Genomic DNA, 14,850 nt, shown 5'->3' with positions numbered 1-14,850 from the left:
AATTTTTTAAAAAGAGAAATTTGTCTTTTGTTAGAATTTGCCAGTGAATGCATTTAGCCCCTGGAGTTTTTCTTTTTCTATTTTTTTGGGTGGTACTGGGGCTTGAACTCAAGGCCTACACCTTGAGCCACTCCACTGGTCCTTTTTTGTGGATAGGGTCTCATGACCTGTTTGCCCAGACTGGCTTGAAACTGTGATCCTCCTGAGTAGCTAGGATTGCAGGTGTGAACCACCAGCGCCTGGCTCCAGAGTTTTTTTGTATTTTGTGTTTTTGAGGAAGATTTTTATTTATTGATTCAGTTTAATGATTTTTACATGTACTCACATGTGTATACATTATTCGGCCACCTTCTCCCCTGCTCTGAGCAGAACTGTTCCACCCTTATTCTCTGATTCTGTTGACGAGAAAACATAAGATAAAAGAAAGACATAGCGTTTTTGCTATACAGAGAGATTCCTGGCGTTGCTTCCGTGTACGTGTGTGTTGCAACCCACATTGGTTCATCTCTACCAGACCTCTTTACTACTTTCTTTTATTTAGTCACAGAGGAGAATGAAATTGTATCATTCCGAAGTAAATGGATGGAGCTGGAGAACACCATCTTAAGCGACGTTAGCCAGGCTCAGAAGGCCAAATATCGCGTGTTCTCCCTCATCTGTGGATTATAGACCTAAAACAAATGGATTAATATTATTGGACACAGGTCACACTAAGGGAAACTGTGCATGGGAGGAATAGGGCAAGGGAAGGAAACCAAAAACCTGAATGTGGTTGATGGTGCTCACTATAGAGGAGTGAATATAGCAGACTGATTTAGTTTCTAGATATAGCCCTATTCAGATTTTTAAACCTGAATAGGTCATTTGTATCTTTTAGAAATTTGTCTGTTTTCCTCTAAGTTGTTAGATTTGTAGGCATAATTTTGTTCTGAGTATTTCCTTAATCCCTTAAATTTCTGTAGAGTGCTTGTGATATCCTGACCTTTCATTACTGATTTTGGTAATTTGTGTCTGATCTTTTTTCTTTTTTTCCCCTTGGTAATTTTAATTTGGGTTCACCATTTATTCAATTTATTTATTTGGCAGGGTTTCACTATGTAGCTCAGGCTAGCCTAAAACTTGAAATCTTTCTATGGCCTAGTGATAGGATTATGCTACCATGCCTGAGTCAATCTTTCAAAACAGTCACTTTGGTTGTATTGATTTTTCTGTTTCATCTTTTATTTTTCTGCTCTAATCTCTATTTACCTTATACTACTTATAGTTTGCTCTTCTTAGTAAGGTGAAAGAAAGATTTTTGACTTGAGACTTTACATTCTGATACAGACTTTGTATGTTTGATTTTAACCACTGTAGTGGTTAAAGTAATCCTCCGGCCTCGTATGTAGGTAGGATTACAAGTGTGAGCCATGGTACCTGCCTGCACTTACAGTTTTATACCATATTGCTGCACTTAGGATACCTGTAGTTTATGACCATTGCTATTCTGAATTCTGTCATAAGAACTGGAGTCCAGTATCACTCCATTTTTCTTTCCCGTAGTAAGTTTAAATGAGTCTTTCCACTGTATGTTTTTGCTTTTTTGTTGAATATTACTTTTTTCTTTTAATAAATGAATTTTTTCATTGTAGCTACCTTTAGATCTTTTTCCTTGAAGTTATGATTAATGTGTATGTCTCTGTGTATAATAACTGGTTGAAACTGTACATTCTGTGAAGGTGCTTTTGTACGATTAACGCTGTCAAGACTGTCTTATAAAGTGCAGAGCATCTCAGTTCAGCAGATATACAGTCTGAGCTACATATGTAACTTAAATTTTCCTAATCTTAAGAAATAGATTGAATTGAGTTTTTAACAGTGATTTGATTTAATATATACAGAATATAATCTTAACACATAATAAGGAGAAAGTTTGTTTTATGAGGGCAAAGACAAAGTCTCTTTTGCTCATATCCTTTTCCCAGTGTTCAGCATGAACACTGATTTTGACTAGGCTTGATTCCTGTAATCTCAGCTATGAGGGAGGCGTAGATAGGAAGATAAGGGCCAAGGCTGGCCCTGGGCAAAAACATGAGATACTATCAAAAAACTAACTGAAGGGAAAAAAGGCTGGGGTCATGGCTCAAGTGGTAGAGGATGAGAGCCTGAGTTGAAACCCTAGTATAGTAAAAACAAAACTTTAAAAAACCTCAAATGGTATGATTTTGTTCACAGTATTATGACATTGCATTGGTTTGAGTTCCCAAGGATTTTGAAACCTCGTTTATGCTTTCAATAACTGATCTTTACCTTTTTAGAAACCAGAGGATAAAGTGGACTGTGTAATAATTTTGGGGGAAAACACAGAATCAAGGAAGATTCTGATTTGAGATAAAGGAATGGGAATGGTATGGAAATAAAGTGTGCTCTTGTGTTTTTTTCGCATTCTTACAAGGTGTGTTTATTTGGTCTGGTGAGTTTAACCCATCTCAGTTTTGATAGATAACTGTCATCTTAACTCCAGTATATGAAACTGTCAGTTAACTTTACTAAAATCTTTGCTTTCCTCCTTCTCCTCAGGACATTTGCTACAAGATCCTATTGCACCCACCAATTCCACCTGCCAACACTATGTCTGCAAAACTTGTAAAGGCAAGAAAATGATGATGAAGCCTTCATGTAGCTGGTGCAAAGACTATGAGCAGTTTGAAGAAAACAAGCAGTTAAGCATCCTAGTGAACTGCTACAAAAAACTATGTGAATATATAACACAGACTACACTGGCACGGGATATCATAGAAGCAGTCGACTGTTCTTCTGATATTTTGGCTTTGCTTAATGATGGCTCATTGTTTTGTGAGGAGACAGAAAAACCCTCAGATTCATCCTTTACTTTGTGTTTGACACATTCCCCTTTACCTTCAACCTCAGAACCCACGAATGATCCTCAAGCTAGTTTATCTCCAATGTCTGAAAGCACCCTCAGCATTGCTATTGGCAGTTCTGTTATCAATGGTTTGCCTACTTACAATGGGCTTTCAATAGATAGATTTGGTATAAATATTCCTTCACCTGAACATTCAAATACAATTGATGTATGTAATACTGTTGACATAAAAACTGAGGATCTGTCTGACAGCCTGCCACCTGTCTGTGACACAGTGGCCACTGACTTATGCTCCACAGGCATTGATATCTGCAGTTTCAGCGAAGATATAAAACCTGGTGATTCTCTCTTACTGAGTGTTGAGGAAGTCCTCCGCAGCTTAGAAACTGTTTCAAATACAGAAGTTTGTTGTCCTAATTTGCAGCCGAACTTGGAAGCCACTGTATCCAATGGGCCTTTTTTGCAGCTTTCTTCCCAGTCACTTAGCCATAATGTTTTCATGTCCACCAGTCCTGCACTTCATGGGTTGTCATGTACAGCGGCAACTCCGAAGGTAGCAAAACTGAATAGAAAACGATCCAGGTCAGAAAGTGACAGTGAGAAAGTCCAGCCACTTCCAATTTCCACCATTATCCGAGGCCCAACATTGGGGGCATCCGCTCCTGTGACAGTGAAACGGGAGAGCAAAATTTCTCTTCAGCCTATAGCAACTGTTCCTAATGGAGGCACCACACCCAAAATCAGCAAAACTGTACTTTTATCCACTAAAAGCATGAAAAAGAGTCACGAACATGGATCCAAGAAGTCTCACTCGAAAACCAAGCCAGGTATTCTCAAAAAAGACAAAGCGGTAAAGGAAAAGATTCCTAGTCATCATTTTATGCCAGGAAGTCCTACCAAGACTGTGTACAAAAAGCCCCAGGAAAAGAAAGGGTGTAAATGTGGGCGTGCTACTCAAAATCCAAGTGTTCTTACCTGCCGCGGCCAACGCTGCCCTTGTTACTCTAACCGCAAAGCCTGCTTAGACTGCATATGCCGTGGCTGCCAAAACTCCTATATGGCCAATGGGGAGAAGAAGCTGGAGGCATTTGCTGTGCCAGAAAAGGCCTTGGAGCAGACCAGGCTCACTTTGGGCATTAATGTGACTAGCATCGCAGTGCGCAATGCTAGTACCAGCACCAGTGTAATTAATGTCACAGGGTCCCCAGTAACGACGTTTTTAGCTGCCAGTACACATGATGATAAAAGTTTGGATGAAGCTATAGACATGAGATTCGACTGTTAAATCAGTGGGTCTTTAAACCTACCTCTGGTAGGGAAATAGCTACAGTTTTACGGCAGCTATGGTTCTGTTGGTTTAACTTGCCGGAGCTCCTGCATATAGATCACTTGTATCAAGTGTTTTCATTGCTAAGTTATATGTGTTAGTGTCGGGGAAATAGTTTTCAGATAATGGAGGAGTAACCCTACAACTATATGTTCTTAGTTCTTACAGAACCTCATAGTTTGAGAACAAATGCTGATGCAACTGATTTATACAAAATGAACTTTGGCAAGGAAAATAACATTAACCTCATTGTTTATGGTCATGCTTTGTGCATAATCAGAGTTTATGATTAAATGTAAGGAAGTGGTATCTAGTCAGTCCATAAAGATTGTGCTAATTTTTTGTGGAAAAAGTAGCCATTAGTTTATTCGGGAGACTCAGTGCTGCCTTCAGATGCCACATTGACGTTTCTCCTGTTAAAAAGCTGAGGTGTCCAGCTCAACCTTTGTGCTGACATAATACCGTTTCTGATCATGAAAATTGGCTACTGGTGTATGTAGCAGTTCTTAAATAAGCAGTATTATGAAAGTAAATTTTCCCCTCATTAGAATGTTTAAGGAACCTGTCTTTTAAAAGTGAACAAATTCTGTCAGACTGCAAATGTTTAGCCATTTGCTTCAAAACTCTCTTGAGTTGAGCTCCCTTTCTAATTAAGTCTGACTCGTTTCTAGGGGAAAATTCTAAATCCTTCCTTCACTTTGAGCAATGTTCTAATTGGATAAATGAAGTGAAGAACATTTTATTCTGAAGGTAATTAAATTTAGACTATATAGTAAGTGACAATTTTTTAAAAAATTATAAAGATTTTATTTAGAAATTGGGATTTAAAATAATTTTGGAATAATGCCCCAAAACTTAACCCAGATTTATGCATTATACTTATTGCCATTTGGCTATTTCTTTGATTTTATTTTCTCTATTTGCCACAGACTTTGTTTTGAATATGCTCCTATTTTTTTTAGGGTGCTATTCATTGTGATGGCTTCTTTATTGAGGCCTAACAGATGCCTTTTTATGAAGCCTGTGCATTTAGGTATGTTTAAAGCTAGGAGGATTTTCTTTAGAATGCTCTTTTGCATGTAAAGCACAAACTGTTTCAGTTTAAATGTACTTCTTCCCTTTAATTTTTTGGGGAAGACAAACATTCTGTTGAAGGGAAATCTGGTCAGTTGCTTGAAAGAGCACAGCCCACATAAAACAAGGACTGACTAGGTATAAAGAGATAACCTTATGATTTAAAAGAAAAGTTGCTGCTTTGACAGTGCTTATTTTATGAAAAATACTGCTGGAAAAGTTCCAATTTCTACTGCGTTCACCACCTCTCGTGAGAGCTGACATATGTTGAAGTTATGTTTTGATTTGGCACTCAGCATGTTCAGTGATGGTTACTCACCTCACACAAGACATGGAGAAGAACCCTTTGGACACAGAGCAGATGACACCTCCTCTTTTGTAGTGTATCTTGGTGTCATTTTCTGTGAATGTGGTCAGGTAGAGTTGTTTTTGTTGTCTTTTTTTTTTTTTTTTTTTTTTTTTCCTTTTGGTCTTTTTTGGTGGGGTGGGGGTGGGCTAAAGCCATAGGAAGAAAAATGTGATGTATGTGTCCAGTATGTACTATTTTGTTTTTGTTTTGCAAGAAGAGTTGAACTATTTTTGATAACAAGAGTAAATGGTGGAAAATGCTTCTTAGTTGTCTTGTCTTTATTTGCTTTCCAAGTTCTGGAATTTTATTTAATTCCTTTAAGTGTTAGCTGTGTCTTATTATAACATGTATTTACCTAAAGTTTGTAACAGTTTTGTGTTGAACCCAGATGCCCTGCTATATAAACTTGTAAATCTGTTCTTTATTCACTAATGATCACTGCAAAAATGACTAGAAATGAGATTGTACACATGGATGATTAGGATTTATTTTGCAAATCTCCCAAACCTTCCTGATATTATGATCTTAAAATTCATGGAGTACTTTATTGCTTCCCAAGTTTGATAATCTTAGTTTTGTGTTTTTTGATGCATGGGAGGTTGGCAATATAGACAAAGTGGAAATATTAGTATGTGAGGACCTTGATTGTTATGTAATATTGCCAATGATGAATTCAGGTTGTTTTTAGCACAAGTTTCTCTTTTTTATGCTGGTATTCTCACTGCCACATTTTTTGGAAACCTGTATTACACCTTAAATCTATCAATAAATGATAGTTTTCTAATTCTATGTTGTAGAATACTGAGGAATTTGGAATAGCATGCTTTGAGTGGTATATTGGGGGAGAGTAATTACAGTGCCTTTGTTTTTATATTGTTTTCCTTTATACGACAAGTTCCTTAGGAATGCTGACCAATGACTACTGAAGTACCTGGATTTACTTCATTAGGACATGAAACCACCAAAACAAAATGGTGCAATTTCAGTGTTCTTTTGAGTTTATCATTGTTTATAAGTGGTGAAATGATGTTTTACCTAAGGTATTAGTTTTAGAGCTGACAGTTTTATTGTTTGACTAGCTTCATTAAGTGCACATTTCCATGGAGAGGTGCAGTATAGTTGGTCCTAGGGTGAGGAATTCAGTTTACCTTATTGTGTTCTAAAGTTTTCTTTAAGAAAAAAGCTCCATGGTCACCTTGCTGAAGAAAAGTGAAAATTTTATAATTTTAAAATTGTCCTTTCCCATCTCGTAGGTAACATATTAAATGTTTTAGGAAATATGAAACTCTAGTGTGTGATCTAATACTTTGTAGGTAATTTATATTTTTTCATTTAAAAATTACATTATAGATACCCAATAACATGCAGTTATGCATTCCTTCCCAACCTTTATAGTGTTCCCAGGGGTTCAAAGAGTCAGTGTCTTTGAAACTCAAGCTTGTTTACAGTGTTGTTTTTACAGTGTTGACTTTAAATGTGACTAAAGCCAAAGTGTGGTGATTATTTTAGTGAACGTGATTCATATATTTGACCACTTTATTTAATTTTGCAAAAAGGGAAACAAGTCATGCAGCCTTCTCTATTCAAACACACATTAACATTTTCAAAAGCTGAGCAAATGACTTAGCTCATTTGATAGTTTTTTAAAACACTTTAAACAGTACATAGTGACAGGTAAGATGCAGGGGAAATACACAGTTTTATTAGTTTGATTACCTTGGCAATTAGTGTTACGCTATGAAACTAATTTTCCATTAAATAGTATTAAGATCACAACTTTCATCAAGAGTCCTGGGGTACTGTAACAACTTCAAAGTTTCCAGTTTGGTAGCAGTGATTTTATTTAGTATGATCTTTATCAGAAAGTTAAACATATACTATCCTAATTCCTCAGAATTCACATTCTTTGCATTCAGCTCTAGGAAAGAACTGCAGTGACATACATGCTTGTTATTCTTGAAAAATGTATAATTTGGGCAACCCAAAATAAAAACAGTATGTTAAGTGGGATGGTATTGATAGCTGAACTTTTGTATAATTACAGACTTTTAAAGCCAAGTACTGACCAAAGTGCAAGCAAAGAGAACTTTAGTAAGGAGAAGCAAGATTAAAAAAGCTAAATGGTAAAAAGTAGGGCTGAGGGTTTAGCTCAGGGTTAGAATGCTTTCCTACCACGTACAGGCCATGGATCTGATTCTCAGCACCACAGATAAAATATTTTTAAGTTGTATACGATTTCAGTGTGGCTAGTGAGCCCAGCCCTAAGTTCATTAGAGAAAACATAGCATAAAACTGAATTTTTACTTTTTGGTGAATCTCAAATAATTTGGATCATTATAGATAAAACTTAAGCCATATTTAGTTAAAAAAAAAACACCTTTCGTATTTTTTTATCTGACACTAAACATAGTTGTTTTTCGTCTCTAGTACAGGCTTGATGGGATTTCATGTATCGCATGAATAGTCATTGTTTTAAGACAGAGTCAGGCTGGCCTCAAACTGACATCTTCCTGCCCAGTCTCCTGAGTGCTGATATTACAGGTGTGTGCACATAACCCAGCAATAATCTTAATTTTCATAATTTATTGATATGTTTACATTATTGTATGTAATCTAAAAATTTCATCACTTTTAATACTCTGGATGAACTATTAGGTAGTTGTATAATTACCATTTTCTGTAACTGTTAAATGACAGATCAGTTCTAATCATGAAGGTACAATAACCAGGAATCTGGTAGGCTCTTGTGACAGGCGTGCCTGCTGAAATTGTACGATTGATGTGCGTTTCCTAAATTCTCCTTTTCTCCACTTTTTGCCTGCTACAGCACAAAGTTTGATTATTTCAGTGTTTGGTCTTTATACCAGCAAGGGAACCAAGGTGGAGAGGAAAGGAGGCAATTCTGACATTTTCAGGACTGGCTAAAAGAAAAAAATCTAGGAGAAAACATGATTGTGACAAAGGTGGATATTTAAAAAGTTGCTTGGATGGGGTTTCTTTTACTTGTATCAGAAATGTCCCTTTTTTGGAAGTTCCTTTTCAGTTTTCCCCCCTAAGAATACTGTAGGATTTGGCCACACTGTGACCTGCCAGAAAGTGAATACATCTACCACTGTAGTTAAAAAAAAAAAAAAAAGTTTTCCTTCATGGGTGCCATCACTGTTTCCTTCCAATTCTGTGATACTGAGGTGGATGAAATATCTTGAGTACTAGTTTCTTTTCAATATGAAGTAAGGAATACTGCTTAGGATTGAGGCTTTTACTTTTGGCTTAGTCTAACAGTCAATGAAAAAAGCAATATGACTAGTTTGAATATTTCATATAGTATATCATTATCCCTTTAAGGCTTCAAGTAGGCCTGCTAATTAATTTGGAAATTAATGTCATTCAATAGTACTATACAAAAGTTAGAAGGACTTTTGTTTTCTAAGTCAAGTAGGAGTTAAATTTTGTACTAGTCTTCATTTTAAGAGTTTACTTGAGATTTTATAGAAGATCCACAGTCAGGATTGGGAGGCTATCAGAGCTTGCCTACAAAGTTGGAAGGCCCAGTGGTTACAATACCTGAGGATGTAAAGTGACTAGCAGTTTGGCAGGTCATTGTGAAATTACATTAAACTAGGTAAGTTCAAGATCTTTGAACTGCAGTAAATATAATTCAAAGAAGTCTCTGAGATGTTTTGGCAGTGCTTTTATTACTAGGGCCAAGTAATTCTGGAGGCCCTTACTACTTTTTCAAGTTCCAGAATTTTTTGACTCAAGTTTTCTCCAAATGAAGGTTTCTTCTAGGCTCCATAAGAGCCCTGAGGGACCTCAGGGGAGCTGGCCAACACTGAGGCAACTTCTGCTTCTGTGCAGAGAACTGTGCTTGGCACTTTCCCCAAGAGAGCCTTAGTACATTCAAGGGTATGGAGTGCTGATCTGCAGACTCTGGAAGGTGATGATGGTGCATGGTTAGATTCACTTCCGAGGAATATCTGCAAGAGTCGGTTGAGGCAAACTGGAGTAGTCTCCTACGGTGAATGTTGCTTAAAAACATTTTAAAGTTCCTAGTGCAGATGCACACTTGGAGAAATCAAAACCTTTAAAAAGCAGTATGCAAACTACAGCATCTCTTTACATGGAAAAATAGTTGGAACACACATCTTCCTGCAGACATTGGCAGCTACTCTTCATCCACGGACTGAAGCTTTCCACATTTCTCTGAAAGGCTTGAGGTTACTATTTTGTTGCCTTTGTTTCCAAATTCAGAGGGAGAGGCAGGTTCATCTGTTTCATAATCTTCAAAGGAGCTGAAAAAGCAAAAGAAAGTTGTTTTTTTTTTTTTTTTTTTTAAATATCATTTGTGTAAAGGTCAATAATGGCAAACCGACTAAAGGACCAGCCTGGAAAAGTATCCTCTTGCTAAATGGCAGCTCTAAACACCAGTGCTTCCCTGGGAGGAGCTAAGGCTCGAAAGCAGAATACATTCTTCCTGCTCCTTAAAGCTCAATCAAAACCATGTTAGAGTCTGTTGGAAATGTGCTATATCAAACTTACGGGCCTTGGGTGGTGCTAGGTCAGTGAGCATTATGAGCTTGACATTGTGCACGGAAACTTATGTGGTTTCCGTGCATAATGGGGAACTTTTTTTTGTGTGTGGTACTGGGGTTTGAACTCGGGGGCCTTGTGCTTGTTAGGCAGGTGCTCTACACATGGTCATTTACTAAAGCTTACTACTGTATTTGATGTCATTGGCTTAGTTTTTTTTTTTTGCAGGTGGTGCTGAGGATTAAACTCTGGGCCTCTTGCATGCTCGGCAAGTGCTCTACCACTGAACCACATCCCCAGCTCACCTTGTTACTCTTTGCAGGGACCTTCCATGGCATTTGAGCAAAAGTTTCTGAAGATACAGTCTTTCAAAAAATTACAAAGCCCAACTAGTGAGGAAAACTGCCAAGGTATACCCAGTAGGTGGCGTCAAGTTTCTAATTTATTTCTGCAGTGCTGCGGCTCTAACCCAAAGCCTTACACATGCTACTACCACTGACCTACATCACCAGCCCCTCAACTTTTTGTTGGCAGTCATGGGGGTTGAATTCAGGACCTTGTCCTTGCTAGGCAGGTGCTCTACCACTTGAGCCACTCTGTCAGCCCTTTTTGCACGGGTTATTTCTGAGATAGGGTCTTCCTTGATGCCTGCACTGGCCTGGATCGCCATCCTATTTGTGTTTCTCCAAGTAGCAGGGATGACAGACTTGAGCCACTGTGCCTGGCTTCCTTAAGCAGCTTTAAGTAGAGCTTAGAGAAGGTTAAACTTTTTAGAAATCCTAATTGTTTGGAAATTATTCCCTATGAATTCCAGCTTGTGATACTATCAAAAATTATAGCTTATTTTACAAAAATACCATGTTCCGTTCTTGTTTGTACTCTTCCCCCCATGTCCTCAGGCCTCAATAGAAGCAGTATATACCAGGTAAAGAGGCAATAGAACAGTAACTGGCCCATCAGTTGTGAAGCAGTAGATGGCAGAGCCTTCATTTCTGGGAACAAAATTCTCAAAAGTTAACTTTAGCAATGACTTTCCAGACTGCTTATTTCCTGCCAAATGGAAGATATTTTCTTCCCCATGGTGTTCAAACTTTGCTGTCTACAAGCTGTCAGTGTCTTAAACACCTCAAAGCAGGTCTGCGGATAACGCATATTTTCAAAGTGTTAAGTCTGAAGTGAGGTTCACTGAGTAAATATTTGAATTCTTGTTGCTAAGCATGAACCAAAATGCTAGGCCTACAATGGTGAAAACAACAACAATAAAAAACAAACCAGTCTGTTCCTCACAGCTCTAGTAAGCAGCCTAATGGAGGCCATCTTGAAATAGTGGCTAAGCTTTAGTGCATGGGCTTTGGAGTCACTGTGAAGTCAGCTTCCAATCGATTTGATCACTTAATGTGACTGGGCACGTTACTTAACCCTGTGTATTTCCTAAACTTAGGCGTTCCTGCCTCAGACAGAGGTGGTTAAGGCCTGATAAACTCTTGGTACTGTTTGTGATGGGAAGTGCTGGGGCTTAGTGGAGTGTGACACAGACCCTGTTTTGGGTTGTAATTTATCACTGTGAATTTAAAAAGTGGGGTAGTTCAATCAGTAACCATCCTTTTGTTAGTGTTGTGGAGGTTCCTAGTCTCAATGATTCTCAGTGGGGGGTGGTTTTGCCCCTAGGGGACATGTGGCAATGTCTGGAGACACTTTGATCCTCATTACTGAGTGGGTCTCCTTGGCATCTAGTGGGTACTGTCCAGGGCTGCTGCTACGTATGCTACAGTGTTCCAGATAATAAATACAACAGAAACAGCAGCTTAAAACATCAGTGCTGGTGAGAACCCTACCCCACTTTTCCTCTTCAGTGTCAGCATGTCTGGACTCAGCTCTTCTGTATTTCCCTGCCAATCTTAAGTCTTCCACTACTCATTCACCTGTGGCTTCTAAACCTACACATCCATATCCAGCCTCAACTTCTCTCTAAACTAAAGGCCCCTATGTGTCCACCTGCCTGTTAGCTCTTCCAGGACAGCATCATTTATAAAGCTGAACTCCGGTTCTTCTTGTTTTAGTGAATGGCGTCCTCCACCACTCAAAGCCAGAAACCTAGTTATTCCAAGTTCCCCGTCCCCTCTTGCAGTACCACATGGACACAGCCCTGCTTCCTCGTCATTGCCACTGACTTGGTTAAGGCCACCAGTGCTTCCTTGCTTGGACTCCCAAGAGTTGTCTTAACAGCTGAACTTCCTGCCTTCACTCTTGCACACATACCCTTTGCCTCTGTCTTAGCAGGCCATTTGCCATGTTGGAATGGGTTATGTTCTGAGGGCTTACTGCTTCTTGCCTACAGTAGCCTTACCTCTGGCTAATTTTGTTGGCCTTTTCATGTCACTTAAAAGTTTCCTGATTGCTCTGGCTACTCAGCTACCACAGTCTTTTATTTAGATGTTGTAATGGCTTTGACTCCTTACTTCAATTTCTGCATCTCTACCAATCTAGCAGAATAATCTTCAAAACGATTATTTGTGGAATTATGTCACTTTTTTGCTTCCCCTGGCCTCTAAGCACATCTCCCTCCACTGCTCACTATGCTCTGGATACATTCACTTTTTAAAACTTCCCCAACCTGCTGCTTGCTGCCTTTCAGCCATTACATGTATTTTTCCCTCTAGGACATTTTTACTCCCTGATGTCTGCATAACTATTTTCTTCTCAATCTTTCATGCTCAGCACTTCACGAAGTTACAGTCTCCCCTCTCCATTATTGGTTGGTTCCACCTATCTGTTTTTCACTTGACTGTAAAGTGTCCATTCTGTCGCTCACTCATTTCCTTTGGCTGTAGTGTAGAGTAGCTGGCTTCTGGGGAAAGGTGAAGTCCAGTAAAATGGTGAAGGTGCAGAAGTCCTGAAAGTCAGACTGGTGAGAGCCTTTATTTTTTATTCAGCTCTTCAGAATGCCTGAGAACACGGAGAGAAAAGTCTTATCACCCGACTCCTAAATGACCACTTTGGGTTTAAGTAGGTGCAAGCTGTTGAGCTTCTTAGGGTTCAAGTGATTATTTCACGAGGTGTTCTTTGTTTAGCTGTTCATTTTTGAATGAGCACAGGGGTAACAGAAGTAAAGCAGAACTCAGGGTTCACAGTTTACTAGAAATCATATGTACTAAACTGAGAACAAATTCCTTAAGCTAGTATTGTTAGCATGAGAGAAAACGGCTCATGTAATTCAACCAGCAACAACATTGCTTTGAAAAACCAGTTTTCGCTACATAAGGTTTCCCTTCCAGATGAGCAATTTCTGGGCAAAAGTTGTTTCTGCAGATTCCTGGCTCCTGATCTTTTGTATGTGTGTCTGTGTGTCTGGGGCTTGAACTTAAGACCTCATGCTTGCTACACAGGTGCTCTCCCTCTTGAGCCACTCTGCCAGACCTCGTACTGCTGGGATGGAAATATAGTAACTGGAATGAGCAGAAATAACGACCGGCACACGTGGCTGCCACAGGATTTTATGCACTTTCAGGTGCTGTCTGGGACTTGTGATTTGATTCCAGTTTCTGGGGTTTTTGACTGTTTACAGAGACAAAGGGACAGAATATTTGATTAAGGGAAATCTAAGATAATGGTGATTATTAAGCACAGAATAAAATGTTAAATAGTTCTTGGAATCTCTCATACTTCTGTAATACTTAAAATAGGAGTGTGCGGATTTTATCCTAAATCATTTACAGAAAATGGACTGAATGAATTCTCTTGGAAGTTGGATATGTGATTTATTGAGTTTCCTTAAAGCATCTAATGTGTAGAAAATCTTTTGTTTTAACTTTTGTTAAAGTTTCCCAAAGTAACACCATCTATTTTCCTACTTCAGAAAGTTGACCTGCCTTTAAAAATGTTGGTTAGAAGAACAACTTTTTGTTTTGAGACAGGGTCAGGCTGTGTGGCTCAGGCTGGTCTTGAACTCATGATCCTTCTGCCTCAGCTGCTCAAGTGCTGAGATTACACCACCATGCCCAGCACCAACGATTCTTACAAACTGCTTGAGAAAACACTGAAGCATTAAAAGTCATGTTTTGAACACACTAGTAACATTAAGTGTCAAAAAAAAAAGTGTACTGAAGCATAAATAATGGTTACCTCTAAATTGCTGGACCAATCTCTCCATTTTCTGGGTTTCTTCAACTAGTCTTTTTTTCTACCAATTTGATAAATTTCCAGAACAAAAAAGAAGTGTGTTCAATCTGGGTTACTCAAATGTGAAGCTGTGAGGCTGTTGGTGAAACACCATGATACCCTCCTTGTAAGAGAACATTTTCCACCTCCCCCATGCTAGGACTTGAACCCAGGGCCTTACACATGCTTGGCAAGTGTACATCACCAGCCCCAAGAGAGCACTGTAAAGATAATATAAAAGGTTAATAACTAAAAATCTGAAGTAATCAAGTATTAGTCAAGTTGACAAACACTTGTTTTTATTACTGCAGGTCTTTTTCCTAAGATAGTAACACACCTCCATGCTTTCCTTTAGCCTTCTTGACTTAATTTTTGTGGAGTTTTAAACTTACTGTAGTGCAGAAACCATATGAATGTTAATTATAAATAGTGGTACAATCTGTTATCTTCAATATAGGTGACACGCTAGCTAAATAGGCTGAAGTAATTGGTAGCCTTGTCTTTCTATTTTCCCTATGACTAGTCACTACCAGGGGTTGAATTTAT

The 14,850-nt window shown here is 38.6% G+C and overlaps 2 protein-coding genes across 5 annotated transcripts in view; one reads left to right on the top strand and one right to left on the bottom strand.

The window, feature by feature from the left end:
- Positions 1-7,564, top strand: part of Msl2 (MSL complex subunit 2) — a 31,658-nt gene extending 24,094 nt beyond the window's left edge. For both annotated transcript variants that reach the window (XM_074059912.1, XM_020160040.2), the window contains exon 2: positions 2,560-7,564. In XM_074059912.1, the coding sequence (XP_073916013.1) occupies positions 2,640-4,151 (1,512 nt within the window). In that variant the 5' untranslated portion in view covers positions 2,560-2,639 and the 3' untranslated portion in view covers positions 4,152-7,564. The remainder of the gene's footprint in view (positions 1-2,559) is intronic.
- The window catches only part of Ppp2r3a (protein phosphatase 2 regulatory subunit B''alpha), a 153,543-nt gene continuing 145,827 nt past the window's right edge, over positions 7,135-14,850 (bottom strand). For 2 of the 3 annotated variants that reach the window (XM_074059910.1, XM_020160037.2), the window contains one exon: positions 7,135-9,908. In XM_074059910.1, the coding sequence (XP_073916011.1) occupies positions 9,782-9,908 (127 nt within the window). In that variant the 3' untranslated portion in view covers positions 7,135-9,781. Of the gene's footprint in view, positions 9,909-9,965; positions 13,093-14,850 lie in introns of those variants that run through there. The other variant, XM_074059911.1, reaches the window with a different exon arrangement.

The sequence above is a fragment of the Castor canadensis genome, chromosome 17 (assembly GCF_047511655.1).
Source record: "Castor canadensis chromosome 17, mCasCan1.hap1v2, whole genome shotgun sequence".
Taxonomy (NCBI): Eukaryota; Metazoa; Chordata; class Mammalia; order Rodentia; family Castoridae; genus Castor; species Castor canadensis.
Note: the sequence above shows the minus strand (reverse complement) of the source record. Positions and strands in the feature narration are given on the sequence as shown.